Source organism: Neoarius graeffei, chromosome 3 (assembly GCF_027579695.1).
Source record: "Neoarius graeffei isolate fNeoGra1 chromosome 3, fNeoGra1.pri, whole genome shotgun sequence".
Lineage (NCBI taxonomy): Eukaryota > Metazoa > Chordata > Actinopteri > Siluriformes > Ariidae > Neoarius > Neoarius graeffei.
Genome location: NC_083571.1, coordinates 9,161,250 through 9,189,004, shown reverse-complemented (window position 1 = coordinate 9,189,004; position 27,755 = coordinate 9,161,250). Strand labels below are relative to the sequence as shown.

The 27,755-nt window shown below is 39.8% G+C and overlaps 1 protein-coding gene across 1 annotated transcript in view; it reads left to right on the top strand.

The window, feature by feature from the left end:
- The first annotated feature begins 1,261 nt into the window (after window positions 1–1,261).
- Window positions 1,262–27,755, top strand: part of nrbp1 (nuclear receptor binding protein 1) — a 48,849-nt gene continuing 22,355 nt past the window's right edge. The window contains exons 1-13 of the mRNA XM_060916358.1: window positions 1,262–1,824; window positions 10,082–10,414; window positions 10,535–10,657; window positions 14,711–14,812; window positions 17,915–18,004; window positions 18,151–18,191; window positions 18,450–18,544; window positions 22,825–22,908; window positions 23,006–23,064; window positions 23,158–23,253; window positions 24,740–24,872; window positions 25,069–25,156; window positions 25,333–25,383. Coding sequence (XP_060772341.1) covers window positions 10,172–10,414; window positions 10,535–10,657; window positions 14,711–14,812; window positions 17,915–18,004; window positions 18,151–18,191; window positions 18,450–18,544; window positions 22,825–22,908; window positions 23,006–23,064; window positions 23,158–23,253; window positions 24,740–24,872; window positions 25,069–25,156; window positions 25,333–25,383 — 1,205 coding nt within the window. The 5' untranslated portion in view covers window positions 1,262–1,824; window positions 10,082–10,171. The remainder of the gene's footprint in view (window positions 1,825–10,081; window positions 10,415–10,534; window positions 10,658–14,710; window positions 14,813–17,914; window positions 18,005–18,150; window positions 18,192–18,449; window positions 18,545–22,824; window positions 22,909–23,005; window positions 23,065–23,157; window positions 23,254–24,739; window positions 24,873–25,068; window positions 25,157–25,332; window positions 25,384–27,755) is intronic.

Genomic DNA, 27,755 nt, shown 5'->3' with positions numbered 1-27,755 from the left:
CAGTGTAGCAGTGAAGTCTATTAAAGATAAAAGATGTATAAAGTGTAAACAGTGTTGTAAACAGTTTTTATATAAGCTGTAATTAGCAAAATTAAAACAAAAAAAAGACTTTAAATATTTCACTTCATGTGTAATGAATGTAGAATACATGAAAGTTTACCTTTTTGAATTAAATTATAAAAATAATTTAAATTTTTCATGATATTCCAATATTTTGAGATGCATTAGTACACAGGCTGTCTGAAGTATCAGGATCATTATATTCTCATTAGCCGCTTTATCCTGTTCTACAGGGTCGCAGGCAAGCTGGAGCCTATCCCAGCTGACTACGGGCGAAAGGCGGGGTACGCCCTGGACAAGTCACCAGGTCATCACAGGGCTGACACATAGACACAGACAACCATTCACACACACATTCACACCTACGGTCAATTTAGAGTCACCAGTTAACCTAACCTGCATGTCTTTGGACTGTGGGGGAAACCGGAGCACCCGGAGGAAACCCACGCAGACACGGGGAGAACATGCAAACTCCACACAGAAGGGCCCTTGCCGGCCCCGGGGCTCGAACCCAGGACCTTCTTGCTGTGAGGCGACAGCGCTAACCACTACACCACCGTGCCGCCGCCAATAAGTATTCTGAAGCTAATTCTAAACCACAGGGGCATGCTCTTTTTTTAACAAAAGAATTACTTTCTATGAAAACAGATACAGTTGTAAAAAAGGAAACTTATTAAAACTATTTTGAATTCTATACAAAATGCAAAAAGTATTTTTTAAATTTAATTTACATTTTTTTAAGCTTAATTTAATAAAGCATTATTTATTTATTTATCTTTTTAAACATTTTAAAAAGATACATTTAATGTTGTTTGGTGTACTTAACATGCGAGGTTATAACATGCAAGTGAAAATGAGAAAATAATCAGTATTTTTTTTATGCATTTATTTTTTCTAATACATCTGATTGTATACGACCACAAGATGGCGCTGTGTACACAAACCCTGAATCCCTAACCCACGAAGAAGAAAAACAACGTCTCCATCACACCAATTGCTTATTTTATCCCCTACCTATATTCGAATGAAATCCCTCCTTCTTTGTTATGATTGGTTAGTTCTACCAAATCGTGTTCTTCTTCTACTCTAGGATTGGCTGCTCATTCATAATTTCAACTCAATAACCAATCATAGCAGAGAACTCGGGGGGGCGGGTTGGTACGGAATGCGAGTGGGAAAACAGCGGCGGGGCGATGCACACACGGACACAGCAGTACGGCGGAAGGTGTCGCTTGTATGACTGTCGCCATTTATATGTAGCGTTCTGCGAAATGTTTATCTCGACTATTTAAAATAAGAGGCGTATCGTCGATAGTTTGATAGTTTTTTAAGACGCTGTACATCTTGTCGAATTGTCAGTCTTGTGGTGAAAACTAACAAACAAACAAAGCTGTCGGTATAAATAGCTAGCATTACGGTTAGCATTAACTTAGCCCATTAGCATTTTTAGCTAGCTGCAGCTTAGGTTTGAAGAAAGCTCCACTTGTGGTGACTAGTTTAACTAATTATCGTGTATATTTTGAGTAAGAAGATTTTCAGAGTTCAGTTTTCTGAATTTTTGTTGAGCTGAGGAACAGAGTCAGTGTTGCTAGCATAACTAGCCTTCTCCAACACGCCCCTTCAGCTCTGCACAGACACCAAACATTCTGCTTTTCCACAAAGACTCGTCCATTTTATGTTGCTTTTTTGTTTTTATTGAGGATAACATTTGGACACTGATTTGGCTGTGAAGCTGGCGACACTGCACATCTCCGACTGAGCAAAGTGAGTAAAGTCTTTTATTTTAAACACATCCAATACTATTGTACCTGCTTCAGAGTCTGATTTTTTTTTTATATATGCGCGTTTTTATTAATCATCATCATCATGTCTTCCAAAACCTAGATTCAAATCCCTGGTCTAGATTCCTTTTTAAGTTTTCCTACAACTCTTTTCAACATCTAATCCCTGGAAAAGGCTTCCAGTGACGTCACAATCCTCATTATCCTTATTTGCATATTCATGATCTAATTTGAATGATTCTCTGACGTATACAACAAAAAGAAAATACTGCAGGTCTAGAAATTCATATATTTTTTCACCAGCCAGCCGGACTAGTTACCATCCAAAGTAACTCGCCAAACAGAAAATCAACTAGCCAAAATTTGTTCATGTATGAATTTTACTTCTGTCAAAAATAACGCAAAAGAGAGTAGTTACCATTGTTCATGACTAATGTGCATTTATTTCAAGACCCGAGTATTTTGATACTGTTGTTAAATACATAAATGAGAACAACACAGAGCACCATAATATAATATCAACAAATAATAATATATTGGAAAACTTGGCATATGAGTATTGAAAACAAATATACTTACTATCATGACTATAGCATCCAAAATATGTCCAACATGCTTTCTGTATTTAACCATTTTTGAGAGAGAAAGCATTCGGAGCTTCATATTGACTAGGAATTAACTTGAAAAAAATTAATTATTCCATAAAAATCGTATCGCAGCCAAGGTCTACCCTGCTCCCACGTTTGCTTATAAGTCCTTTGTCGTTTCTCCTTCTCGTACGCTTTATCGGCGGCCTTTTTCTCCTCTTCAGACCGAGGTCGCTTTGTCCCCGTCTCTGGCGGTTTCTGTATACCTTTCAGACAATTCCACATCGCAACGTAGCTTTGGCAGATGTAGATGTAAACAACAACAAAACCACTTGTTTAAATGGGCGATAATGTGGCCACATCTATTGAATTTGATAATGTGATTACCGCGATATTCAACGAGATGCGTTATATGCATGCGCAGTAGTGAAAAAAACGACAGCCTGACTCGTACATGATATGATTCGGAATTCTTTGGTATTTTCCGTCCTGCCGATAAACGCATCAATGAACACAGACACGGCACGCGCTTAATATGTGGCGGCTTTAATTGACGGTGTGTCTGAATCTTCGCTTCATATATATTTTTTATTTTCAACTAGTCAGCCGGGTTGACTAGTGACAGGAATTACCCGCCAAATGACAAATTAAGTCGCCTCGGGCAACCAGACCACCACGAATTTCGAGCCGTGTACTGTAACTGATCACTTGTGAGGATGAAGTAGTCATTTTGTTCATTAATAAATTTGAACTTTGCAATCATTGGAAAATTGCTTTGATACAAGAGGAATAAAACATTTTAGGACACGTTATTATAGGAATAACAACATGGGGGAATAAAATGGACTTCCCGGTGGAAACAATTTCCAACTTTGGTTTAGCACGTCATCCTGTCGCTGATTATTTCTCTAAACCAGCATGACGCAGAGTCTTCTATATAAGCCGTATTTGTGGATGGTTTCAGTTGCTATCCAGGCTGTTCGCTGCCCGCCTGCCCCATACAAACTTTGTTACAGGTTTCTATTTTATGATTTCTACATTATCGAGTCAAAACATTTTAGAGTTCCAATACGTTCATTGTTTTTTTCCAGCACAAAATTAAATGTTACAGAAAATAAAGCTTGTATCTGAGCGGCATATTCCATAATTCAGATTTACAAAGAAAACATAATGCAGGCTACTGGAATTTTTTGGTGTAAAATGAAGAAGCGAGTGTGACAAAGTGTCCAGAAGAACTGTGGCTGGTTCTGCAAGATGCTCAGTAATACCTACAGCTCATTTCCTTATCAAACTGCACTTGTTGGACCTGAGACTAGGCCTGCCACGATGATGAATTTTGTTGGGCGAGATATTGTCTCAGAAATTATTGCGATAAACGATATTGTTGATGTCTTTTCAAGACAATTTTATGCCACTAGTAAAATAATAATGATCATGCAAATACACCCTTTCAAAGAACAGTAAACTTTTTAATTAAGTCAACTTATTCAATTCAACAGTGGACCGTAAAAAATATATAAATAAATAACCTAAAGAAATAAAACAAAACCACTCACAACAAAAACAATAAATAAAATACAACCTATGGCTCTTAAAAATTGCACTTAAGTAAATATTAACTTGGCACAGGGTAATAAAAAGACATTCTTTTCTTCATAGGCAACATTCTGCCAGTCCAGTTTCTCAAAGGTTAGTACCCAGATAAACAAAAAGTGCAAAATAACAACGTATTGCCAGCTGTCATTTGGATAAAAGTAACAACAATTAGAATGAGAACATGTAGGCAAGGGCGTAGGTTTGGTATAGACCCCTTTCACATGACGTCACCGCGCCACGAGATTTTGTTAGGCGCCATATTGGAAGACCAAGTACATGCACTCACAATATAAAACAAAGTACGAGCGAGAGTAAAGTGACATGATGGATGATAATTCGGGTTATGTGAGTACATTACCAGCTGCAGAAAGGGCACGGTATGTGGAGAAACTGGCTGTGATTGATGGGTTTGACCCATATGATAAGACTCAGAAAAAATTATGTGAATCCAAGCACACAGTTTAACGCAAAAGTTCGTTTATATCCCGACCTTGTCAGCTGTCAGATTTATGTTAATGGACCCGGTAAGCTGGTAAATAATATTTTTTTTTTCTTTACCAAATTCTAACAGAAAACGAGAGTGCCCTAAAGGGAAAACCGAGCCGAGCCGCCTCACGGCTGTAATGCAAATTGCTTTCCTCCTCAGTATACAAGTGCGCTTCCATGGCAGGGAAAAAGAAACTACATTCTGCCGCCTATGTAGTCCCCTATTTAAACAAATAGGAGTCATTCAGGATTCAGCCATGTTTTTGCTCCGTGCTTTTACTCGACCAAAGTTATACAGTATTATGAGCTTTAAATTGCATAAATAAAACCATTTGGTGAAACTTTGAAGAAGAGATTGTACTGGTTTAAAGTTTTTACCTAACGTTTTCATGTCGACTCCAATTAATACACTAGTAGAATCGACGACTAGTTTAGTAGGCCAAAACTTTTTTCAATTTTTGACTGTACCAGCCTGAAAAAACTTGCGACAGTCAAATGGAAAAAAAGCAAGCTGGTCATGTTGTACTGGACTAATCTATGACTGATGAGTATAGTAAGTGATACTAGTACTGATGCAATAAAACAGACGACTGTAATCTGGTAGGCAGCACGATTTATATTATTTCTCCGTGTCAGATACATAAGGGGCGGCACGGTGGTGTAGTGGTTAGCGCTGTCGCCTCACAGCAAGAAGGTCCTGGGTTCGAGCCCCAGGGCCGGCGAGGGCCTTTCTGTGTGGAGTTTGCATGTTCTCCCCGTGTCCGCGTGGGTTTCCTCCGGGTGCTCCGGTTTCCCCCACAGTCCAAAGACATGCAGGTTAGGTTAACTGGTGACTCTAAATTGAGCGTAGGTGTGAATGTGAGTGTGAATGGTTGTCTGTGTCTATGTGTCAGCCCTGTGATGACCTGGCGACTTGTCCAGGGTGTACCCCGCCTTTCGCCCGTAGTCAGCTGGGATAGGCTCCAGCTCGCCTGCGACCCTGTAGAAGGATAAAGCGGCTAGAGATAATGAGATGAGATGAGATACATAAGGAGGACCGGACACCAATTCTGCCATCTGTTTGCTACCCATACATTGTAAACTATTTGTTGTTTACACCCAGTGCCTACACTGCTGATGACTTGAAAGCCTACAAAGGGCTACAGGCTTACAATTATGTTGTTAGTGGCTTGGTTCGTGATATTACAGCTGTTATTAAGAATAACCTATACATAGTTATTATTATTAAATTGTAGAAGTCTGGGAGGCTTGCTCCTCATACAGTTATCAACTTGGGGCCAATTTAGCATGTTTTAAATCTGAATTTCTTGCGTTTGCTTACCTCAAAGTGTCCGCAGATCATGCACAGACTTATCCATTATATCCACAGTTTTTTGCCAAGTCTCACACAGGTTTCTTTCAAGTCTACTGTTGGGCCAATAAATCATAAATAAAACAGCTCAGATTTGTTTGTTTAAGTCGTTTGCCACTCCACTTTATTTTCGTGGGTTCACATACCGCTGCCGTTATCACGAGTTTGTTGGTCTTCCAAAATGGCGCAGGGTCTGTTTACTTCCGGTTTCGGGTGACGTCAGTGAAAGGGGTCTATTAACATTGGTGGGGACATAAACCCAATGCCAACCCCCAGTGGTGCCAACTTCAGGTCAGCATTAGAGGGTCACAATATTTTGCCCCGTTATGTTCCACCAAAAGTCTCCAAAGTCCAGACTTTTAAAATTTGAAGTTCAGAACTGTAGTAATTCATGAATAATGATGATACTAATAATATGCAATTCATTTGATTAATTGCAAATCTTGCATGTGATGATTAACTCATTCTACCAATTTGCAAATATGTTTTACAAGCGAATAAATCATTGACTGTCGGGATGGTGTATGTTCTTTTCCCCCTCATAAATGGAAGTAAAACACATACGGAGCCTTAAACACTGCGTTCCATGAGGCTGGCAGGGGGAGTCGGCTCTCTTCTGTGGGATCTTTAACTAGTTTTGGAATGCTAGTTTAAGCTGATTGATCTAACGATAAAACACGACGAGGGCTCTAGAACTTTTTTGACACGTTGAAAGGTTACAATTTTTACTTGGCAACAGAATGTATCTGAATTCTGATTGGTTGTTGTTATATTATTGCCCTTTTGTTGTCTTCTTGAGCCCGGAGAGGAGGGAGGGACATTTATTTTTAAAATAAATCTTATTATTGTTGTTCAGTGTACAAATCCCAGTGTGTGCAAGCTGTTACTATAGAAACGATCAACAGCGATATTGGAGCAAGCACTTTTATTATTATTATTATTATTATTATTATTATAAACCTAGATTTGTCATTAGGCTCATTTTTGAAGTGTAAAAGAGGTTTGAAAAGTTGCCCAGTCGAGTTAGTAGCACCTTTAACACGCTGAAATGAGGTCATCATGTAATCATCACACTGGTCATGAGCTGCAGCGTCAGCGAGGTGTGTTAGAGCAGGGAGAGCACAAAGATATGAAGTGGAACGGCTCCACAGGACTGGAACAGTTCACGCAGGCAGGAGGAACGAGTTCGATGGGTGAAACAGCTCAACTTGTGCAGCCATGAGTTTAAACCTTCTGCGTTTCTCAGGAAGATAAACAGCGATTCGATTTGCTGAGACACACGCACGCAGAAGAATCTCATCCTTTCTGTGATTCAGCGTTCATACCATCGGCTCGTTCTGACGTACTTAGTGCTGAAAGTACTCTTCTACACCTGAAAAATAAGTGTTGAGCTTAAGGAGATGATTCACTTTGATTGTGCCAAATGGTGCTCTAAACCTTACAGTCCACGTTTTAAGACCACTTTATTGACCTCAAGGACACGACGATGTGAAAGTGACCTCGTTGATGTTCGAGTCTGTTGAGTTGAACGATCCTTTTACACATTTGTTTTGTTCAGTGTACAGTTTGTCCAGGCCGATCACACCACCTCCTGAACCATATAAAAACGGACAATAGTCATTATTTTATAACGTGCTTGCAAGTTTATGTTTAGAAAACTTTTTTTTCCCCACACCCAGCCCAACAAAAGGTCCTGTTACCGGCACTGAAAATCCCCGGTTCAGATCACTGACTCCTTTAAGTCACTGACTCAGACATTGAACGTGAACAAGAAGATGCTCAGTCGTAACCAAAAAGATTCAGTGAATTAAAAGCTGATCCGCTGAATAAGAGAGGAGCAAATCTGTTACATCTGAAATGATTCACTGATTCATTGAACAAGAAAGGAGCAAATCTGTTGCAACAAAAATGTTTCACTGAATCAATAAACAAGAGAGGGACAAATCTGCTACATTGGAAATTATTCACTGGTTCATTCAACAAGAGAGGAATGGATTTGTTACAACTGAAATGATTCATTGAACAAGAGAGGAATTAATCTGTTACAATTTAAAATGATTCACTTTCATTTCATAAGAGTGCAGTGAATCTGTTACAGCTGAAATGATTCACTGATTTGTTGAACAAGAGATGAGCAAATCTGTTACAGTTTAAAATGATTCACTGATTCATTGAACAAGAGAGGAATGAATCTGTTACAGCTGAAATGTTTCACTGATTTGTTGAACAAGAGAGGAACGAATCTGTTGCATCTGAAATGATTCATTGAACAAGAGATGGGCAGATGTTACATCTCAAATGAGTCACTGATTGATCAGGAGAGGAGTGAATGTTACATCTGAAATGATTCACTGATCAGTCCCCCCAGGATTTCGCGGGCCTTTTTGTGATTGTTGCGGGCTAAAATGTCTGATGTTGCGGGGTTTTTTAGGTTTTTGTTGTGATTACATTGCGGGAGGAAGTGAAAGTTGCGAGAAATTATTGCGATTTTCTCTTTTTGTGATTAAAATTGAGTGATATGTTAAATATTAAGTTATTACTGAAAAACTATTGATTAAAAAACACAGACACTGAGAAATGGTCCTATAAACAACTTTACCAATATAAAAGATTACCAGGACTACAAAAATGCAGAAAAATAGGCTTTACTTATCCAAATGCACCTGTTGGTTCAAAGGTTAAAGTGCATAGAACCTCACAACATGAAGTTACCTTAAAATATAATTGCCTCAGCTTTCATGTAAGAAAAAAAACTATTAATACTAGTACTGTGTGCAGGCAGTCTCTCCTGAAGACTAAATTAAACAATAATTATAAACTAATAAAATAAATGGCTCAGGCTTCATAGAAGAAAAAAAACAATTTGAACAGAATCTCACATGCTGAAGCTGCCTAAACAATGGGAAATAAAATACTATTTTGGTAAAAATGTTGGCATCCATCAATTTCTTGTATTAAATAAAAAAATAATGTAAAGTGCACACAGTCCTTCACTGTAAACATAACACACTTTCAGTAACAGCCCAAAGTATGTTCAAAACCCCCCAAAATGCACTTGAAACCCCCCAACTGGGCGGGAAACCGCCCAACCTGGCAACACTGGAAGTAAGGCGGAAGGTAGTTTGTCGACGTCACCTCAAGACGACGCCAACGATTGGTCAAATTTGCGGGAAAGTTGTGCTGATTGGATATAATTGCAACACCACCCTGAATTCGTGGGGATTGGTTGAATTTGCGTTGAAGTTGCAAATCGCAACATCGCGAAATCCTGGAGGGTCTGACTGATTCATTGAACGAGAGAGGAGCAAATCTGTTACAACAAAAATGTTTCACTGAATCAATAAACAAGAGAGGGACAAATCTGCTACATCTGAAATGATTCACTGATTCATTCAACAAGAGAGGAGCGAATCTCTTCCAACTGAAATGATTCATTGATTCCTTATACAAGAGAGGAGCGAATCTCTTCCAACTGAAATGATTCATTGATTCCTTATACAAGAGAGGAGTGGATCTGTTCCAACCAAAATGATTCACTGATTCATTGAATAAGTGAGGAGTGAATCTGTTACATTTGAAATAATTCACTGAACAAGATGGGGTGAATCTCCATCGTAACCAGAACGATTCAGTGAATCGAACACTGATCCGCTGAACGAGAGAGGAACGAATCATTATAATTTCAGAGATTAAACAACTTCATTTTTCTTATCCATTTAGAGTTGCAAATAATATTAAAACTCTCCTGTTGTGGAAAGCTGAAAGGAAATTCTTTAACTCAGTGTGTTGACACTGATCGACGTCGTCTTTCTTCTTTCCTTCCCTATTGAAAACTCAACCACAGCAATATTTATAGGTTTTTCTTAGTTCATTAGGCTTTAATAATACAAACAGCCACCACAACATATAAATTAATGAATGAGTTGTTACAGAAATGCTAATGTTATAATGACCACTGATTGTCGTCAAAGATGATGAATTATACAGTTTTAGAGCTCTTTACAAATACTCTTGACTGAGAGAGTTATAAAAGCCTCCTACAATGTTTTTAGGATATAAACAGGTTTTCCGCTCTCGTATCATTAAACTCAGTTGTTTTGAATCTCTACTGATTGATAGAGATTAAATTGAAAAACTGCAGGCGTGTTCATTTAATTGCATTCCATGACGTGCTTTTATACAGTCTGACACATTTGTCTCTGATTCCTTTTGCTCTGCAGTTATTTGTCTCCCACCCTCGTGGTGCGAGCAATCTCGACCTCGTTTTTCAAGCCGAGCTCGTGCACAGAGCTGCTGCTTATCCGTCAGTGATGTCTGAAGGAGAAGCAAAACAAGCTCCTGCTCCGACCTCCACCATGGAGACGAAGTCCGAGGCGGTCGCCACTGCGGCCGCCGGTCAAGGCGTCTCGTCGGTGTCTCCCCCGGTGTCCACGGTAACGCAGCCTCCACCAGCACCTACAACAGCGACCGAAGATGAAGAAGAAGAGAGCGAGGACGAGTCGGAGATCCTGGAAGAGAGCCCGTGTGGACGCTGGCAGAAACGCAGAGAGGAGGTACTGCAGCGTGACTGCTTATTTATTTTATTTTTAAATAATTTGTAGCCTAATAAATAGTGTAACAATAGAATATTTTCTAACAGTGGATAAACAGGATATTTTTTTTTTTTCCCACAGGTCAACCAACGAAATGTTCCAGGCATTGACAACGCCTACCTGGCCATGGACACAGAGGAGGGTGTGGAGGTGGTGTGGAATGAGGTCATGTTCTCCGAAAGGAAGAACTTCAAACTGCAGGAGGTATGACTAAATCTTCAGGAAAGCACACGTGTGTGAGAGAGAAAAATAAGATTAATTACAGAACTCAAATACAGGGTGTGTGAATATAAGAGTATTTACTCCTAAAGGTGTGTTTGGAAAGATTTGTAGAGGGGGAAAAAAGGATCTCTCAATGTTAAATGGGTGGAGTTGTAAAAGATTTTTTTTTTAAAACTCATTGAGCCCTCCCAGGTTTCCACCCATGCACACAAAGCTCCGACTCCAAAATTTACAGTGGTGCAGCTCGAGTTACATGAACAAGAACTGCCATGATGTCACTTTCGGGTGCACTCGGACATTTAACTGCTTGAAAGCCAAGTTACAACTTTATAAACATGTAACGGGGGACTCCATGGCCTAATGGTGAGAGACGCAGCTTTGGAACCAAAAGATCTCTGGTTTGAGTCCCTGGACCAGAAGAAATGACAGAAGTGCCCTTGAGCAAGGCACCAAACCCCCAGCTGCTCCCCAGGGTATGTTGTACGTCACTCTGGATAAGAGCATCTGCCAAATGCCTGTAATGTAACTTGTTCCTCGTGATGATTTGATGAAAAGGTGAAGGGTGTGGGGGGGCATGTCTATAAAATGACTGACAAGACATGCATGCATCCAAACAAGCAGGTTTCTTTACTGGTTAAGTAATACACTTGTTATAAGACAATGGCTTAAAGTGATATTTTTTTTCATCATTTCTACATAACGTTGACTAAGGAATTAAAAATATTGCTTATTTAGTACATCATTAACTGTAGGCTGTTTGCCTTGTAACGGTTTCATGATCAGACCCTTACTGCGCCATTGACTTTTTCAAGAGATAAGACGAACTTTATTCATCCCTCGATGGGGAAATTTACATGTTCCAGCAGCTCACAGAGAGAAAGAGTCAGGAATAAACAGCAACCAAAAAAAAAATGGAGTGCAACAAAAGTATTAAAAAATAGTAATAAAGTAAAAACACGGGCCATGTATGTAATGTGCACGATAAGAACGGAATTTAAGTAAGAGTAGTACTTTACCTGAAGAAGCAATATTGCTCTAATAAAATACTGACAACTGAAATAGAAATATTGCACTAGCTAGTGAATGTTATTGCACAGCATAACATAATTAACAAGTGTTGCCAGGCAAAACAAACCCCGCCCGGTAGCACTTATGATGAATATGAAGGAAGATATCGCGAAAAAACGATTGACCTTGCGTGTGAACATACTTGGCCAATAAACATGGTTCTGTCTGATTCTCATTCACACACCATACTGCTCTCAGCCAATCAGAAGACACCATACTGCTCCCAGCCAATCAGAACACATCTGAATGAATATGAAGGAAGATATCACGAAAAAACGATTTTGACCTTGCGTGTGATCATACTTGGCCAATAAACATGGTTCTGATTCTCATTCACACGCCATACTGCTCTCAGCCAATCAGAAGACACCATACTGCTCCCAGCCAATCAGAACACATCTGAATGAATATGAAGGAAGATATCACGAAAAAACGATTTTGACCTTGTGTGAACGTACTTGGCCAATAAACATGATTATGATTCTCATTCACATACTGTGCCGTATTGGCTCTCAGCCAGTCGGAACACACCATACTGCTCTCAGCCAATCAGAACACATCTGAATGAATATGAAGGAAAGACATCGCGAAAAAACAATTTTGACCTTGTGTGTGAACGTACTTGGCCAATAAACATGATTCTCATTCGCAGACTGTGCTGTATTGGCTCTCAGCCAATCGGAACACACCATACTGCTCTCAGCCAATCGGAACACACCGTACTGCTCTCAGCCAATCAGAACACACCATACTGCTCGCTCTCAGCCAGTCGGAACACACCGTACTGCTCTCAGCCAATCAGAAGACACCATACTTCTCCCAGCCAATCAGAACACATCTGAATGAATATGAAGGAAGACATCGCGAAAATTTTTTTTTTGGGGCTTTTTGCACCTCTATTGGATAGGACAGTGTAGAGACAGGAAATGAGCGGGAGAGAGAGACGGGGAGGGATCAGGAAATGACCTCGGGCCGGAATTGAACCTGGGTCCCCGAACCCATGGTATGGCGCCCTATCCACCTGAGCCACGACGCCCCCACGAAAAAACAATTTTGACCTTGTGTGTGAACGTACTTGGCCAATAAACATGATTCTCATTCGCACACTGTGCTGTATTGGCTCTCAGCCAATCGGAACACACCATACTGCTCTCAGCCAATCGGAACACACTGTACTGCTCTCAGCCAATCAGAACACACCATACTGCTCCCAGCCAATCAGAACACATCTGAATGAATATGAAGGAAGATATCACCAAAAAAACGATTTTGACCTTTTTGGTGACCTTGACCGGGTGACCCTCAAAATATTGGAGGTTCTATTTGAGACTAATGCCCATCTATCCTGAAGGTTTCATGAAGATTAGTCCAGCTGTTTTCCCTTAATATCATTTAACAAAGAAATAAACAAACCCCACTGAAAACAATACCTCGCCCCCTGGTGGACTCTGTCCCAGGTGAGGTAACCAGATGTGTGTAAAGTAACCAACGAATGACCAAAAAAAGCACAGGGTATGAACACAACGGTACAGAACAATTATGAGAGTGAGACATGAACAAGAAAAATACCTGCAAATGAAAATATTGTACTTGTAAACGAAAAGGATATTGTACCAAATAGCAGCATGGTTGCACAGCATAAGTCGATGATGGCGATGAGATGCGAACAAAGTGACAAAAGGTGATGGTGACACTGAGAAACAGTGCTACGTTACGCCAGACTGTCACTGAAAAGTCTAGCAACAGTTGGGATGAACGACCTGCAGTAGCGTTCCTTCTTGCACCGTGGGTGCAGCAGTCTGCTGCTCAGAGCGCCAACAGTCGGGGTGAGAGGTGTTGCCCATGATTGACGTTAGCTAAGCTAATGCCCTCCTCTCTCTCACCACCTCACTGGAATTCAGAGTGCAGTCCAGGACAGAGCTGGCCCTTTTCACCAGCTTATTCAGCCTTTTCCTGTCTCTCTCAGTGCTTCTACATCCCAAAATACATATTAAAATGCATTCTCATCTGTTTATTATATGAGTTTGGGGTTTTTTTTGTTTGTTTTTTTTCAACTCCCCAAAAACGTTCCTTCCCATTCCCTCTGGACCCGTCCTAAATGACAGCCGTTTCTCTGAGCAGATCGTTTTGTTTTCGGTACAGTTTACTCCCTTTAATAAACCTCCAATTAAATTCACTTAATTTGTTCAGCCATCTGTGCACGTTCTGTGCACACACTCCTCTCCTCTCCTGTTAGCAGAAGCACATCCTGCATCCTTCGTTTCAGTTAAACACAGTAAAGTGACTCGGTTATGGATTAGATGTTGAACTGGAATGTGAGAAATGCTGTACCGCTGCCTGATAAGCGATAAGCATTGTGAGTAAATCTGGCTGGAATGTGAAAAAGATGTTTGTTTTGTTTTTCCCCCTCTTTGCCCTCGGTTATGCACACATGCAACCTTGACAGTATGACTGTGTTCCTGTTCGTGCACGCCTCTCTGAAGTTCCTTTTTTTTTTTTGTGACACAATGAGAGCACGCAAACTGCACCAACATTTTGGTTTTGCCTCTAGGTTTAACCTTCAGGAACAGATACACCGTGACTACTAGGTCATGTACTAACAAGGGATGGATCTGCAGGGAAACAAGGCAAAGTCAGAGAACTTTTATTGCCTTTTTTCCCCCCCTCTGCTTGTTATTTCTCAACACACTGCATCGTCTGTTTTATATTTTAAGTGGGGCTTTAATTAAATGCTGAACATAAATATAAGGTCCTTGAAATTTTTTTTTTCCCCCCTCTTAATTTGTGTCTCCTCCTTAAAGGGTTGTAAGCCCTAATTTTACAGTCAAATCAAATACATCAGCCGCATTTCTACTTTTGCTTGTCCTTTGTAAAGCTGTATTTTTCAGGAAACCAAAGGAAACCTTTTATAATATTCCAGATGTAGATCCTTTTCTTTCAGTCATGAAAAGCTTTCTTTTATTCCAGGAGAAAGTGAAGGCGGTTTTCGATAACCTGATTCAGCTGGAGCATTTGAATATCGTGAAGTTTCACAAGTACTGGGCTGACGTGAAGGAGAACAGAGCCAGGGTAAGTGCTTTGGCCAAGCGTGACGTGTGACACAGAGCCGGATTTGCCTCGGTTTGCTTAAAAACAGGTTATTAGTTATTTATGTGCTTTAACTTGTATGGAGGTGTGATCCGAGTTCTGAGCCCAATTTTAGCTCGAAGTGCTTATAAATAGAACATTTTAGCTTAAATACTAAGTGTGCAAATGTTTGAGACAAATCAGGCACCTATGAGAGTAAAATTTAGCATTTATTATTTCCAACATACTGTATGCTTTACATGTTCACCTTCACACATTGCGTGTTTTCTCAGCCTTCATTTTAATTAAATTGATGTCACTGACATCGTTCTAGAACAGTAATCAACAGCAAGGTGCTGTGACGACATGGAGTTACACTCATCACCCTGAAGTTGATTATTTTCCATTAACAGTGTGTCCTGAAGGGCTTTAATTCTCAGTCTGAAAATGGTTACATGTGAAAAGTGTATTAATGGATGTTTTTTTATCCGTTTATAGTTGCACTTAAAAGAACAAGTACATTAATATAAACCTGTGAAGGTGCTGTTATAGAAACCTTTCAGTCGGATCTGAGAATTCAGCAGCGCTGTGGTATAAAATGCATATTCACCAATCAGCCATAACATTAAACCCACCGACAGGTGAAGAAGTAAATTACGTTGATTATCTCATTACAGTGGCACCTGCCAAAGGGAGGGATATATTCAGCAGCAAGAAAGAGAACAGTTCTTGAAGTTGATGTGTTGGAAGCAGGAAAAATGGGCAAATGTAAGGAGCGACTTTGCCAAAGGGTGTGTCTCAGAAACTGGGTACTGTGGGGGTAGCCCACTAAATATACTCAATCAATAAACTATACGGTTTTGAATGGTGATATTGGTTTTAATTTGAAATAAAATGATGAAAGAAATAATACAGATAAAACTAAATCTTTGATGTGAATACTCTATTCAGAATTTGGCAAAAATTCTGCAAATTTGTTGAAAAATGGCGGCTTGATCTGGAACATGATAAATGGTCGACTACATCGCATTCCCTTAAAAAGGTTGTAGTCCACTGAAAAGTCTACAGTTATCACTAATTGTATTTTAAGTTGTAACTTTATCCACCTAAGGATTGGTGCGCTCACAGAATAATCATAACCGTAATAAAACATCATGCAAAATATTTGATCACCGTCGTAACTCCGTTTTCCGCAGACCCAAAACCAATACAATCGTGTGTTTTGATCTAAACGGAAAGCCTCAGGGTCAAGGTAACGACCTCACCAAAAGTAGGAACTTAAAATCACTACGCCATATAAAAATTTAGCTATAAATCTGCAATTTTGTTTTTTAAAACGAAAGCTGAACGTTAGGTATAGAATATGTTTCTTACAGAATATGTTACGATGGTAGCTGGTCTTGTATGAATTTCTGAGCTATAAAATGAGTCGTGGTCTATTTTTTTTACCGTAGCGTGTTATTTGTGTGCGGGGAAGGACACGCATTAACAGTTTGCATGTGTAGAATGGAATTTTCCACTCCAACAGTTAGAAGTTGATCGTGCTTCCATTTGCGGTCTCTCTGTTACGCGGGTGATCTGTTCGGACGTTATCACTGAAAAGGTGAGTTTTGACAGTTTTATTTTGTTTTAGTCTTGCAGTATAAGGCAATAGAATGTTTCTTTTTCATCTTACTTTCATATTTCGTAGCGTTTGCGTATTTTTGGCCAACATTTTGCAACCATGGTCAATTTAGATCAAACTTTGGCCGTAGATTCTATCAAGTCATTTTGCCCCGCCCCCGCCTCACGCTCCGTCCTGTGCGGTAGTGATGTCTCATTGCTCGCACGCCGCAGCAGAGACCTGCGCGACCTTCAGCCGGTACAGTCACTGCTCTTTTACCACCGCCGTTATTCTCATCTTTCCGGTGTGTCCTTGATTTTTCCATTGTGTCCTATTTCGCCATATCAAATACCCAAAATGTATCATATTATTCATATTTAAGTGAATAATCAATTCAGTCATCATAACTTGGCATTTTTAAACCAAGCAATCAAAAAGAGGAAATTTATTCAATATTTTCACTCATCTGTGAAGGAGGGGCTTTAATTCTTCATGATGGAGTTATTTTATATGGAAATCAATTTTACAAAAGCATTTGAATTGTAATCAAAAAAATTTCCACAGTGGAGGCCAGATAAAGCAAGATGCTATCTTTATTCTTATTAAACATGACAAGAAACATTGAGTGTTAGGTAAATGCAAAAAAAAAAAAAAGTAAAATTAGAAAATATATTTTTTTGACCATACTGTCCCAAATGAGAGAGCAGTTTCTGAGACGGACCCCAAGGGCCAAATTGTGATGGTTAGATGACTGGGTCTGAGCATCTTCAAAATGGCACATCTTGTGAGGTGTTCCTGGTATGCAGTGGTTGGTACTGAACAAAAGTGGTCCAAGGAAGGACAACTGGTGAACCGGCGGCAGGGTCATTGATTGGTGTAGGGCATGAAGGCTCGCCCATATGGTCCAATCCCACAGAAGAGCTACTTTAGCACAAAAAGTTAATTCTGACACCTTTCTGTTTTAGCCAGCATTAACTTTTTTCAGCAGTTTGTGCTACAGTAGCTCTTCTGTGGGACTGGACCATGTGGGCTAGCCTTCATGCCCCATGCCAATCATTGACCCTGTTGCTGGTTCACCGTTGTCCTTCAGATCCTTGGACCACTTTTGTTCGGTACTAACCACTGCATACCAGGAACACCCCACAAGATGTGGCATTTTGGAGATGCTCAGACCCCATCATCTAACCATCACAATTTGGCCCTTGGCAAAGTCGCTCCTTACGTTTGCCCATTTTTCCTGCTTCCAACACTTCAACTTCAAGAACTGACCGTTCTCTTTCTTGCTGCCGAATATATCCCACCCCTTGACAGATGCCACTGTAATGAGAGAATCAATGCGATTCACTTCTTCACCTGTCAGTGGTTTTAATGTTATGGCTGGTGTGTGTGTGTAGAGTGGAAAATGTTCTGTATGTTTTCTAAGAGATTCATGTGGCTGTATTTTGTTGCAGTTGAACCTGAAGTGACATCTTGTTGTTGGTTTCTCTCCCCCCCCGGATCAGGTTATTTTTATAACAGAGTACATGTCCTCAGGGAGTCTGAAGCAGTTTCTGAAGAAGACAAAGAAAAATCACAAGACTATGAATGAAAAGGTATGAATGAATGTTTCAGAAATTTAAATGATGGCTTTGCTTCGTGAAGGTGAATAGCGGTGTCTGGATATCTACATGTCTTTTTTATTTTTTGAGTTATTTATTTATTTATTTATTTATTTTTAACTTTATGCTCTTTCTGGTAGGCATGGAAACGGTGGTGTACGCAGATATTATCTGCTTTAAGGTTCGTTATTAACCCTTTACTCTCTTAACTCCTGTGCTTCATTTTCACTAGTGAAAAAAGCCCAAAAAAATCTTTAAAAAAAAAAAAGAATATCTAGTTAGTCAAATCTACTCTGTTATAAATTATAATAAAATTAGTTGTTTTTTTTGTTTTTTTTGATGGAGCAGAGAACCAAATATCACACAGGATTTGTTTCTCCATGTGATGTTGTTTTCTTGTATGGCTTTCTTCTTAACTTTTTCCTTCTTGTCCCTTCAGTTATCTGCATTCATGTGAATCCCCCATCATCCATGGGAACCTGACGTGTGACACCATCTTCATACAGCACAACGGCCTCATCAAGATCGGCTCAGGTGGGACGCCGCTCACGCAGCAGCGGTTCTTAGCTTGAAGTCCAAAAGAGTTTGTTTGTTTGTTTTTAAATAAAGGTTCAGTTTCGGTCAAATTTAGAGCTTTCAGGATTCATTGTGTTTCCTGCTTACATCTTTGACAAATGTCAGATTTACAGGTCCTTCTCAAAAAATTAGCATATTGTGATAAAGTTCATTATTTTCTGTAATGTACTCATAAACATTAGACTTTAATATATTTTAGATTCATTACACACAACTGAAGTAGTTCAAGCCTTTTATTGTTTTAATATTGATGATTTTGGCAAAAAAGTAAAGGAAAACCAAAAATCCCTATCTCAAAAAATTAGCATATTTCATCTGACCAATAAAAAAAAGTGTTTTTAATACAAAAAAAGTCAACCTTCAAATAATTATGTTCAGTTATGCACTCAATACTTGGTCGGGAATCCTTTGGCAGAAATGACTGCTTCAATGCGACGTGGCATGGAGGCGATCAGCCTGTGGCACTGCTGAGGTGTTATGGAGGCCCAGGATGCTTCGATAGCGGCCTTAAGCTCATCCACAGTGTTGGGTCTGGTGTCTCTCAACTTCCTCTTCACAATACCCCACAGATTCTCTATGGGGTTGAGGTCAGGAGAGTTGGCAGGCCAATTGAGCACAGTAATACCATGGTCAGTAAACCATTTACCAGTGGTTTTGGCACTGTGAGCAGGTGCCAGGTCGTGCTGAAAAATGAAATCTTCATCTCCATAAAGCTTTTCAGCATATGGAAGCATGAAGTTCTCCAAAATCTCCTGATAGCTAGCTGCATTGACCCTGCCTTTGATAAAACACAGTGAACCAACACCAGCAGCTGACATGGCACCCCAGACCATCACTGACTGTGGGTACTTGACATTGGACTTCAGGCATTTTGGCATTTCCTTCTCCCCAGTCTTCCTCCAGACTCTGGCACCTTGATTTCCGAATGACATGCAAAATTTGCTTTCATCCGAAAAAAGTACTTTGGACCACTGAGCAACAGTCCAGTGCTGCTTCTCTGTAGCCCATTTCCTGCACACGCCTGTGCACGGTGGCTCTGGATGTTTCTACTCCAGACTCAGTCCACTGCTTCCACAGGTCCCCCAAGGTCTGGAATCGGCCATTCTCCACAATCTTCCTCAGGGTCCGGTCACCTCTTCTGGTTGTGCAGCGTTTTCTGCCACACTTTTTCCGTCCCACTGAGGTGCCTTGATGCAGCACTCTGGGAACAGCCTATTCGCTCAGAGATTTCTTTGTGTCTTACCCTCTTGCTTGAGGGTGTCAGTGATGACCTTCTGGACAGCAGTCAGGTCGGCAGTCTTACCCATGATTGCGGTTTTGAGTAATGAACCAGACTGGGAGTTTTTAAAAGCCTCAGGAATCTTTTGCAGGTGTTTAGAGTTAAGTCGTTGATTCAGATGATTAGGTTAATAGCTCGTTTAGAGTACCTTTTCATGATATGCTCATTTTTTGAGATAGGAATTTTGGGTTTTCATGAGCTGTATGCCAAAATAATCAGTATTAAAACAATAAAAGACCTGAAATATTTCAGTTGGTGTGCAATGAATCTAAAATATATGAAAGTTTAATTTTTATCATTACATTATGGAAAATAATGAACTTTATCACAATATGCTAATTTTTTGAGAAGGACCTGTATTAAGCTACTGACTGAGGCATGTGGGCAAAATATTAAATTATAAATAAATAAAAATCACGTTTCTATACAGTAATGTGCAAAAGTCTTAGGCACATGTAAAGAAATGCTGTCAACCAAAAAGGGCTTAAAAATGATGAAATGTTTCAACATGAAAAATATACTATAAACAAAGTCAGTATTTGGTGTGAGACGACCCTTTGCTTTAAAAAAAAAAAAATAGTCGTCTCTGGTACAATTAGTGCAGTTTTATGCGGAAATGAGCTGTAGGTTTTACTGAGCATCTTACAGAACCAGCCAGAGTTCTTCTGGACACTTTGACTGTCACACTCACTTCTTCATTTTGCACCAAAAATTTTCCAGTAGCCTTCATTATGTTTTCTTTTTTAATCTGAAAAGAGCTCGCTTATGGAATATACTGCTCAGATACAACTTTTTTTTTTTTCTGTAACATTTAATTTTGTGCTGGAAAATAACGAACGTTTGGAACTCTAAAATGATTGTGTTGTTGACTCTATAATGTAGAAGTCAAAATAGAAATCTGTAACAAAGTTTTTAATGGGTGGGGGGGAATAGGGGGACTAAGACTTTTGCACAGAACTGTAGATGTGAAAAAGTGGTTTGGTTGCGTTATTCAGAGCCCAGATAACTACCGAAATGACTGAAACCAACCACAAATACGGCTTGTATAGAAGACTCTGTGTGTCATGCTGGTTTAGGGAAATAATCAGAGACAGTGCCATGTGCTAAAGCAAAGTTACTATTTCCACCCTGAAGTTGATTATTTTTCCCCCCTCCTATAACAGCATGTCCTAAAATATTTTATTCCTCTGATACCAAAGCAACTTTCCAGTGATTGCAAAGTTTAATTCCAGTTTTCATTTGTACAAATGTTTACATGCGCATTACAGTAATTGTGTGTGTGTGTGTGTGTGTGTGTGTGTGTGTGTGTAAAATAACATTTCACAAAATTTAACCCCAAACTTGCTTAAAAGGAAAACCTAAAACATAACCAAAAATAATTAAAAAACATGATGATAAAATCAATTAATAAAGCCATCTAAATATAAGCATTAATGATGAAAATCCTCTTTAAAAAGATAAGTCTTAAGTAATTTCTTTAAAATATCTACAGAGCCTGTGTTACGAATTTATTAGAGAGATTTTATTCAGGTAAAAATCCCATGCAAATCAGAAATAGAGTAAACAAATACAACACAGCTGATAAACATGAAACTAAACTAAGGATAACACAAAGTATAAAAACACTTATTTCCACTGTGGTCCCAGTGAAGTTTCAAAATGCAGGAAAAAAAATCAAGAATAAAACAAATAAAAAAAATATTAAAGAATGGGTTGAAGTTTCATTCAGTGCAGAATGTCCCGGAGACATGTTAGTGCCTCTTATCACTAATGTTATAGCAGCCATAAACATAGTTCCCTCATCAACATATCACAGCTTTACTTCCTGTTACAAAGGCACTGACACTCAAGACTCCTTCCATAATTGTTAAAAAAAAAAAATTTTGCCATATTGGTGATTTTTTTTTTTTTGTAAGTAAATCTGTTGTTTGCTATACATGTCCTCGTGTAAGTTGTTACTATAGAAACGATGACAAATCGCTGCATTGATATAAACCTGCGATTTGAATTACAGCCAGCGCTCCTGTCTGAGCTGCTGTTGTAGAAAATTAAATTAATCAACACTTTCTGATGAATCAGGCTGAAGAATACAACAGTAATACTGTATAATGATAACGGAAATTATTCTGTCCACATTCACTGGATGTGAGCAATCGCGTGCTCTGATTGGCTACTGTACTAGTAGGCTATCAGCTCATATACCATGAGTAGAGAAAAACAAAATGGCGGCGCGTGTTGCTGAACCAACCGAGGATGAAATAAAAGCTCTACCCGAAAACAAAACCCCAAAAATTACAAAAAAGCAACAAAATATGGAATGAAAGTTCATGGTAAGAACAAATTTTTATTTTTCCCCCTGAGAATTATCATAACATTTTTCACAAAATGTTCCTGTCATTTCGCCGGTTTATTTACTTTCTTCATCTTTTAAGCATTAAAATTTAATTTTTTTTTAAATTGACCTGGTTCAAAAGCTCAAAGAAGTTTTGAAAATTACATAACTGAAATACCCAAGGAAGAATTAAATGGCGGATAATATCGAAAGCTATTCTGTCCCTCGGTATGACAGCAAGACGGCACTTTCTACAAAAAAAAAACCCACTATAGTCAATTTGTGCAGCCATCGATGGGTTTTTAAGAAGTCCGCTTAAGCGGAAATGATTTTGTCAGATGTTTGTGTACAGTTTTTATTTATCAAATTTGAAAAAAAAATGCTGTTTCTCAAAATCCAGTGAATATGGATATAATAAAACAATTATTCCACTCAGTCTTGTCATACACAGCTTATAGCAAACTCTGTGCTACGCACCTCGTCGGGTATCAGCTCAGGTACGACTAAATTCCATGGAATAATTAACTAGTTTATAACGACTGATCTTGTAAATACGAAGTGTTGCGTGTCTGAGATGTTGTATTGTCTTATTCGCCTAATATTATGATTTTCTGTGAATCTTCTCAGTTGCTCCAGACACCATAAATAATCACGTTAAAACGTGTCGTGAGGAACAGAAGTGTTTGCATTTCTTTGCACCAGAATATGGAGGTAATGATCTTTTCCCCACTTATTTGTTTGTTGGTTGGAGAATGTCCTGTGAAAAATAGCAAGTCATATTTTCTACGTTTCTCTTCCCGATATCCAGCTGTCGCTAACGTCACCACAGCCGTGGACATTTATTCCTTTGGGATGTGCGCCTTAGAGGTGAGTGATGAGCCCGTGGTGTGTGTTCTTCACACCACGAGATGGAAAATCTCCCTCCAGTCAGTCGTTTCACTTCAATCTTTCTGTTCATAGATGGCTGTGCTGGAGATTAGTAACGGAGAGTCGTCATATGTGTCACCTGAAGCCATTAACAATGCCATCCAGAGTTTGGAGGACCCCCTGCAGAGAGTGAGTCTGGGATTAGTGCTTAAAAAAAAAAAAAACTCAGTTCTTGCAGAACTGAAGTGCTCTTCATTACAAATGACAGTTTCTCAGCTGATACCCAATAGATAGTTTTCACTGACGTCACGGCATTCCGGGGAACGCCCCCCAGCCGCCATCTTGGAGGGCAAACAAAACGGACCATCGCCACTACTGTCTGCATTATCTCGGACGAATTTATGAAGTTATATAGTCAGTTTTCTAAAATAAAGATCAATGTCGGCAAAATCAAGCAAACAGATGTATATAGATACACATCTCACGGTATGCAGCCAAACTGGCCTTGATTGGGGGAATTGACCCCTACGAAGTGGACAAAGATGCATTTTCAAGTGACTATGCAGGGCTGCCAAAGCCTGAAACTGCCAAAGCCTGAAACTGCCAAAGCCTGCTCCAAAGCCTGAAACTGACTTCATCAAACTTTAAAGGCTGTCTGATATATACAACTTTTATATATATTCACAGCGCGCCTTTTGGCAGATGCCACCTGAATCGCGCAGATCCGATTTTTTTTTTTTTTTTTGGGGGGGTGGCGTTGGAGTGTCTGATTATAATTTCAAAGTAAATTCTGTATTAAAATTACTAAATAAGCAAATCCGTTACAGTCCATGAAACAGGAAGTATAAGGATGAGAAAAAAACAGTTTAAATCGGGAAGCTGCGCACATTTGCGCAGTCCTGCACACCGCTCAGGACTACAGAATAGACCTAAAATGTTTTTCAAAAATGACCCTTGTGTGAGTGAAGTGACAAGTGTCAAATAGAAACGTGACAAACGAGCGATATTAAGTGTACATTACAATGTAAACGTACACTCAGCGGTTCCAGTTAGGCATTCTCCAGAGATTGTTCACATGATGTTTTGGTTTCCAAAAACAAACTTAAACACAATTGATTGTTTATTTAAACAACTTACCACTTATAAAATGATCGGAGCAGACTTTGCTGTGTTTGGAAGGCTGATAATCCTTGCGGTTGATTCTCGCAAGCCATAGATTTCTCCTTTGTATGCTGAGTTTTTTTTGTTTGCTCGCCTTCGTGCTCCCGTACAGTGGGAATTCCATAAAAGCTCCGCTTGACTTCATCATCTGACCTATTGCGACAGCCGTGAATACAACAAGTTTGCACCGTTGCTAGCTTTAAATAAATGTAAATAATATATAAATGAATGTAACTCGCGCGCTACAATGTGTGCTCAGTGACCCGTACAGTAAGCTAGCCCTACAAGATGGCCGCCACCAGGGAATCCCCGACTCTGTGACGTCATGTGAAAACTATCTATACCGACACTAGTATCGGTATCTTCCTTCATAAGGAAGATCACAAGCTCTCGCACATTTGGACATCTTTAGTGTTAGATATTAGTTTCTAGGTTTTTATATTATAGGAGTATTGAATGCTAGTTTATAAGGTCTACAGTGTATGTAAGCTGTTGATTGCGTGTGAATCTGCAGGAGTTTATTCAGAAGTGTCTGGAGGTGGACCCCAGTAAGAGGCCCACTGCGAGAGAGCTGCTTTTCCACCAGGCTCTGTTTGAGGTGCCTCAACTGAAGCTCCTAGCAGCACACTGCATCGTCAGCCACCAGCGTGAGTTTCTGCTTCTTAACAGACTCGCCGAGGCTTTTATAGATCCGAACAGGAAATGCTGCAGCTTTGTTTTGTAGTATTGGGACCTGTGGAACTGGTGTTTTAGTTCATACTCGGTCCTGGGGTGGCGCTGGGGTGTTTCTGCAGTGGGCTTTAACACAACACATGATGGCAGTGAATCTGCTTTGTGTTGTAGACATGATCCCTGAAAATGCTTTAGAGGAAATGACTAAGAACATGGACCCCAATCGGGTGATCATGGAGAGGAAGGAAGTGCAGTATAAGTGAGTCTCTCTCTCTCTCTCTCTCTCACGCCTCTAATCAGGGGATCGGGGAGCATGGCATGAGGATGTGACTCTGTGACAAAAGACTAAACACATCAACAAGCTTTCTAGATCAGTTTTTGTGTGTATGTTTTGAGTACATTTTTATTTATGTATGTATATCACTGCTCCTGCAGGTTGTCCCAGTTTCCAGCACTGGAACTTGACAAGTTCCTAGAAGACGTGAGGTAAGAACTGTGACTTTGTACTTTTGTAAGAAATAAACACTCAACATTGTGTTACAGGACACTACAACTACAAACCTAAAAAAGCTCAGACTTTGTGTAAAATGTCAATTAAAACCAGAATGCTGTGATTTGCAAATCATGGAAACCTTGTATTTCACAAAGCCAACATATAAAATGTTGAAATATGTTCATTTTGAATTCAGTGCCAACAGCACGTTTCAAAAAAAGTTGGGACAGATGGGACAGCCAGAGACTGGGAAAGTTGTGTAATATTAAAAAATTAATTAGTTTAATTGGCAATAGGTCAGCAACATGATTGGGTATAAAAAGATCATCCCAGAGAGGCAGAGTCTCTCGGAAGTCAAGATGGGGTGGGGCTCACAGCTCTGCATGGGCAAACAGTGCAACATTTCAAAGAATTTGGGGATCACATCATCTATGGTACGTAGTATCAGTAAAAGATTCAGAGAATCTGGGGAAATCTCTGTATGCAAGAGACAAGGCTGACACTGGATGCCTGTGATCTTCAGGCCCTCGGGCATTAAAAGCAGATGCGTATCTGTAGTGGAAATCGCTGTATGGGCTCAGGAACACTTCAGAAAACCAACATCTGTGAAAACAGTTCATTACTACATCCACAAATGCAAGTTAAAACCAGATATAAACAATATCCAGAAACACCGCCACCTTCTCTGGGCCCAAGCTCTTTTACGATGGACTGAGGCGAAGTGGAAAACTGTCCTAAGATCTGACGAATCAAAATTAGAAATTATTTTTCGAAATTATGGACACCACGCCCTCCAGGCTAAAGAGGAGAGAGACCATCCGGCTTATCAGTGCACAGCTCAAAAGCCAGCATCTGTGATGGTATGAGGGTGCATTAGTGCACATGACATAGGTAGCTTGTACATCTGGGAAGGCATCATTAATGCTGAATGATATGATCTAGAGGATGTGCAGTCACGTGACCCGCACGTGTGTACTCCGCCCACTCTGCCACATTGGACGGCATCAGGATGGTTTACCTTGCGCGAGCGTAATGGATCCAGGCAGTAATCCCCAAGAAAATTTGGAAAATACCCCATCTACATCGCGCGATTACTTGTCTAAGTTTGTTCAGCATCTTGAAGGTGACGTGAGGCAGCGTTACGTGGAAAAGTGTTCCAGGTTGGGGATTGCAGATCCGTACAACTTGCCGCAATCCTTGTTCAGGGAAATTCGGAGCTGCGGTGCCGGCGATTTGCCCGATCTGGCCTACCACGACATTTACAATTTTCTCGTTAATCGTGTTACACTGGCAAAGCCCTCAAAGCTTACAAGAGCCTGGAAGCTTATAAATATTTTGTTGCGGGATGGGTATCCCAACTTTACCTCTGGAAGGTTCCGAAGAAGAATGTCTACTTGATAACCTCACGGGTAAGTGACATTAAGACGTTTATCATAAAGAGACTATGCAGGACGTTTTATCTTAAGAATGTTCGTAATCTAAACTCAGTTCCAGATAATGACAGGGTTGTAAATATGTATGTTTTTGTCTGAAAAACAGAAAATCAGAAAGCCGCGCACGCCTGCGCAGAAGCTGTGCAAATGTGCGCAGCTTTCTAACCAACTGCCTTCTCATACTAATACTTCCTATGTTTCATGGACTGTAACAGCATTTGCTCATTTAGTAATTTTAATACATAATTTACTTTGATGAAATTATTCAGACACTTCAACCCCCCCCCAAAAAAAAATCGGATCTGCGCGATTCAGCCGTGAAAAAGGCGCATCTGCCGTTTGCATCCCTGTTTAAACTCATAATGAGGCTCGGTGGTCAGTCAAGATTTTTTTTTAGTTTTCGCCATCCCTACTATGGATTGGCCTTTCAAAGGCATATATGAGCCAAAAAGATAAAACATTGTCATAGACTAGGCCAGGGTAGTAGGGCTAGGCATAGCCATTTTAAACGTTAGAGACTGTCTAGTTTCTAAGTATGCAGTTATCATTCAATTCGAAAATCAACTTAACAGATGTACTAGGAGTATTGAATTAGAAGATTACACCTACCTGATATGCAGTGTTCACTACAAATTCGGCTGGTAGAACTGGGGTACCAGTTTTCTCTTCGCACAGCGGACACCCATTTTGCGCGTCTCTCCTCGTCTGCGGGGAATCTATAAAATGACAGGCCCTCCTTTTGGTCCTGTCTATTGGTACAACCAAATGCTGAACAAGATATAACCATTCTCGAAAGATCTACTCCCACACACTTGATAATTAGAACGGGTTCGTCTAAGTTCTATGCGCGACCTTGCCGTCTAAAATGGCGGATAAACAAATATCACGTGATCTCGTGACGTCACGTGCACGCTCTCTATAGACACGTTTCA